Genomic DNA, 4770 nt, shown 5'->3' with positions numbered 1-4770 from the left:
CCCTGCTGAAACAAAAAGGTCGCCTCAAGTCCTAACATTCTGACATTTTCTTTCAAATTTGTTTTTAGAATATTTAGAAAACCATATTTCTCCATTGTATCTTGTACAAATTCAAGTCTAACCGCACCATTACGTGCTATACACCCCTAAATCATTACGCCGTCACCAACACGTTTTACTGTTTACGGTTTATCACAGGTTGTGCATAATTTTCTCCATACAAGTTTTCTAACTTTGACTCCAAATATTTAAAATTGACTCCCATCGGAGAAAATAACTCATATTCAGAACTTTATAGGTTTATTTATACGCTTTCTTGCACGGCTTAATCATTTTATTCTATTATATCAGGATATGTATGGCTTCTTTCCTGCAATCAGGGTATAGTACATGCATTTCTTCAAAATTTTCAGCACAGTATCAGGATATATTTTGTTTTCAAGTATTTCGGCAATATGTTCAGCTAGTTTGAAGGCTGTTACTCTTGGATTTACTTTCACCTGGTGGATTATGCTACGTCTTTCTCTATTTGACAAAATTGTGGGGCGGCGAGTGCGAGGTTTAGAAACGTAAGTACTGGTCTCTTTGAAGTTATTTGTAATTCTCTGCACAGATGAATATTGACGACCAATATCTTCAGCAATTTTTCTTTGGCTTACGTCATCTTTCTAAAATTTAACAGTTATTTGTCGCTCACTAAAACTAATTTCACGTCTTTTATTTTATATTGTAAAAATTTATTGCTTATATAAAAAAATATTATTAAATGATTAATTTTTAGACTCTTTAGGAAGTCAGCTAATAATTAAATATCATTTAATGACACTTTTATGCTTGCAAGCGAATTTAAATTAGCGGTAAATGTAAATATTAAGAAATATCCGTAGACTTTTTCTGCTTCAAAAATTGCTACTTTCGCATATAATTGTGTTTAATTTTTTTTTAAAGAATAACTGTTTAGTTTTAATATTGCAACTTTATTGTTGTTTCTTTGGTTAAAATAAATCAGGAAATAAAAATGAATTTGAGTAAAAATTAAAAAAGTTATGCGTAATTTAAAAAAAATTTTGTGAATATCCGTAGACTTTTTCTACTATGTGTATATAGTTTTTCTCATCAGTTATACTAATATTTATTATAAATATGTATATATACTATATTGTTCATAAAACTCAAATTTTGCATATATTTATTTATTTTTAAATTTAAATGAATTGAAATTTATCTTATCTAATAAATATTTTATTTCAATTGTCTGATGAATGTTTTCTTATCAATTGCAGATCTTTCCTCGTACTTCATACGTTTTCAAACTTAATGCTAATGCCCATTGTGATAATGATATAAATAATCAAATTTGAAGTTATTATTAAACAAAAGATTTGTGAATGGTAATCTTAACCATCGGTCGCCAATCAGCATTAAGTGCTAAAAAATTTATCAAAAAAAAAAAAACAATTAATAAAAGGCTACAACAATAATTTTTTCATATAAAGTCAAAACAAAATGGCCACTAATAGAAATAATTGTGAGACAAGCAACAATACTGCTGCTTTATTAATAAATGAATCCAAAGATGAAGTCGATTTTGTATTGACCAAGTGCAACAATATTTACAATAACAACAATATTGATAATAATACTAATTATAACGCCAATAAAGTAAGTACCAACAAAAAAGCAGACAATAGAGTTTTGTTAAATAGCGAAAATGTGCCAAAATCTGCCAAAAATTCCACACATAACATACAAAATTATGTGCCAAATACGCAAACAACAACAACAATAAACAATTCAACAAAAAATAACAACAATAAAACGAAAAGTGGTGAAAATACGGAACTAAAGAAACAAACAACAAAAGAACGTTTGTCATTATTTTCATTTAGTAGTAAAAAGAGTAATCAAAAGGCTACTGCCTTTACTACTGCAACTGTAAGACCAACACCAACAGAAAAGGAAAATGGTACACAAAACGCATCCATAAGTTGCACTCAAACAACACCAACAACTAATGTGTACAGTGAACCGCCTGTACCAATTGGCACACCACCGCGACAACACAAATTTGTCAAAAGCTCTTCAATTGCGCGTTTACTTGGCAACACTTACAATGCCAAAAAAATTGAAAAAGTTGAAAAAGAGGAGCAAAAACGACAAAACCGTGGCGATGGTGCCAAATTCAACACGTTTGGTGGACGGCGACGTAGCAACGGTGCCTACCTGGAGCGTTTCAAGAAATACGCTAAGGAAGACGGTGATGTGGTCGCAAATGGTGTCATAACATTGACAACAGACTCTCGTGATTTGTTTGGCGGTAGTCGCAATGAATTAGTAAGCGTAACGCATGTGCAGGAGGATCGCAATGAAGATTTGGGTGCCAAAGCCTTTCGTACCATTTCACGTGGTTTGGGTAAATTGTGGTTTAAACGCACACATAGCGTAGAGATCAGTTCACCAGATCCAGAGTTTAAGGTGTCTTATTTGGGCAACGTGCTTACTGGTTGGGCCAAAGGTAAGCAAAGAAAATAAATTTTTTTTACAAATATTTGAGAGTATCTATTTTCCTTTTAGGTGAAGGTTGTGTTGAGAAACAACTGAATACACTTTGGCGAAACTATACTCAAAACAATAAACCAGATGTTATTATGCGTATTAAAGTTTGTGCTTCCGGCTTAAAAGCAACCACTAGACAACATGGACTGACAGAATATTGGGCGAATCGGATTACACATTGCTGTGCACCAAAAAATTATCCACGTGTATTTTGTTGGGTATATCGGCACGAAGGACGCAAACTCAAGCATGAATTACGTTGTCATGCAGTGCTATGCAGCAAGGAGAAAGTTGTGCAAGAATTATGCAATACTCTGAAGGTAAATAAATCTTACATAAGATTGATCTACGAATAATATTTTGAATAACAATTTTATTTTGTTCTCCAGGAAAACTTAGAGAGCGCTCTACGTGAATTTAAACGTGAAAAAATTCTTAAGCAGAATGCTCGTCTCAGTCTTGCTAATGCAGCTTATGATAATCCAAGTTTGCCGCGTCGCAAAATACTTTTAAGTGTTGGTGGTAACAATTATCGGCCACCATTGGAACGTTCCAAATCTGCACCAAAGTTGATGGCGATTGAAGAAGCTATTGGTGAGGAAGATGGCGATGAGATTGAAGAGACAAATGAACCGGAAATGAAATCATGTTGTCAGAAGGATTCGCTTTACCCAGCCATGACATTAGGGCGCCGTCGCTGTCGACGTGGACACTCTATTAGACGCACAGGTAAAGTAAGATCGACATATAATGACTTGATGGAACATGAACATGGCAGCGGTTGCTGTAAAAATACCAAAGAAATCAACACATCAACTATCACAAATGCTAATGCTAATGCTAATGCTATAAGTACAACAAGTACAACAGTAAATGAACAACGTCATAGTTATGGTTCAGATGAGTCTGATGAATTTGACAAATTGTTAAAATACAATAATTATGATAGCAATGCTTCTCTTACAAATGAGTTGTTACCATACTTTGACATGCAGTTACACAAGAATACAAGTGCTAGTCTGGGCAGTTTAACCGAATTAAGAGACGAAACAGAACCATTAAGCTTATTGCCCACCATAAACAGTGATCCATCCGCAGATCCTGAGGGAGACTTTAATCCAAATGATAACTCGAATGATTTGGTTGAACCAGAAATCTTAGGAATACGCCGTAATGGTGTGTGCAGTGACGGTGAAGAAGATTATTTAGATGCAGATGATATGTACTTTAGGCAAGCCAGCATACTGAATATGTTGCATCGCAATTCTATGCGTAAAATGACTAATTTATCAATGAGCAGTGACGAAAGCAGCATTGAAACAAATGCATCTGCACCTTTGCAATATCATCATCAAATGCAATCATCTATTTCATCAAACGCCTCTTCGATAACAACTAATGCTTCCACTACGGATAGTACAACACAACAAAAACCATTTAATCCAGATAGTGATGAAGGTTCCATATCGAGTGGTTGCGAAACAGCGAGTATAGCAACAGCAAATCAAGATGATATTTCCTTACAATATCAACAACAATATAAACAGTTAATATCGCAGCATTCAGCTCCTGCAGCTTTACAGTATGTCGAACAATTGCAAGAGAATAGTGTTCTCCATGAAGAACCTATAACGGTGGAAGAAATATACCAAAGGCTAGAATCACGTTTAAAAGGCCGTAATAATAGTGATGCTACTACGTTCAGTAGTTCAAGTTCTATTACTCTGAAATTAGGCAATTCACCCACTGCATCAATGAATGGTTTAGACAATTTAAATGGTGGATTAAATCGTACTCGGCGTATACGACGACAACAGAAACCACAAAATGATAATGACTCTGATTCTGAATGTAGTGATGAATCCGGTTATGTTGAATTTCAGGAAAAGGAAAAAGCTATCAAAAGAGCTATTGGAGCTGCAAATGGTAATGGTCAAACCAAACCACAGCCTCCACCAAAGCCAATGCCTCGAAGATTGCTGAGTGCTACACAAAAACAAACTATAACTTCTGTTTAAAGTTAGTGTCAATTAAGACAATTACTATTTTATGCAAATCCAAGATGCATTGGTTTGGAATTTACCTGAATTACTTTTGCGTGTTTGATGAATATGTTATCGATATATTTCGATATATGTGCGTTGAATATATTCCATGAGACTGTAGGAAAAAATGAATGACATTACATTGCAAATTTGGAGGCAACTATATAAT

The 4770-nt window shown here is 34.2% G+C and overlaps 1 protein-coding gene across 1 annotated transcript; it reads left to right on the top strand.

Moving 5' to 3' along the window:
* The first annotated feature begins 1281 nt into the window (after positions 1-1281).
* LOC119680017 lies at positions 1282-4764 on the top strand. Its single transcript, XM_038092629.1, has 3 exons — positions 1282-2515; positions 2575-2876; positions 2946-4764. The coding sequence occupies exons 1-3, from the start codon at positions 1507-1509 to the stop codon at positions 4572-4574; spliced, it is 2940 nt and encodes a 979-aa protein (XP_037948557.1). The 5' UTR covers positions 1282-1506; the 3' UTR covers positions 4575-4764.
* The last annotated feature ends 6 nt before the right edge of the window (positions 4765-4770 follow it).

This window comes from Teleopsis dalmanni, chromosome 2, assembly GCF_002237135.1.
Source record: "Teleopsis dalmanni isolate 2A chromosome 2, ASM223713v2, whole genome shotgun sequence".
Lineage (NCBI taxonomy): Eukaryota > Metazoa > Arthropoda > Insecta > Diptera > Diopsidae > Teleopsis > Teleopsis dalmanni.
The sequence above is the reverse complement of the archived record's forward strand: the minus strand, read 5'-3'. Positions and strand labels throughout refer to the sequence as shown.

Bases quoted from the DNA above. Each gene is read 5' to 3' on its own strand.
- LOC119680017 (XM_038092629.1), top strand. From the start codon at position 1,507: ATGGCCACTAATAGAAATAATTGTGAGACAAGCAACAATACTGCTGCT. The intron at 2,516-2,574 runs GTAAGCAAAGAA...TTTTCCTTTTAG, and splicing joins GCTTACTGGTTGGGCCAAAG to GTGAAGGTTGTGTTGAGAAA. The intron at 2,877-2,945 runs GTAAATAAATCT...TTTGTTCTCCAG, and splicing joins AATTATGCAATACTCTGAAG to GAAAACTTAGAGAGCGCTCT.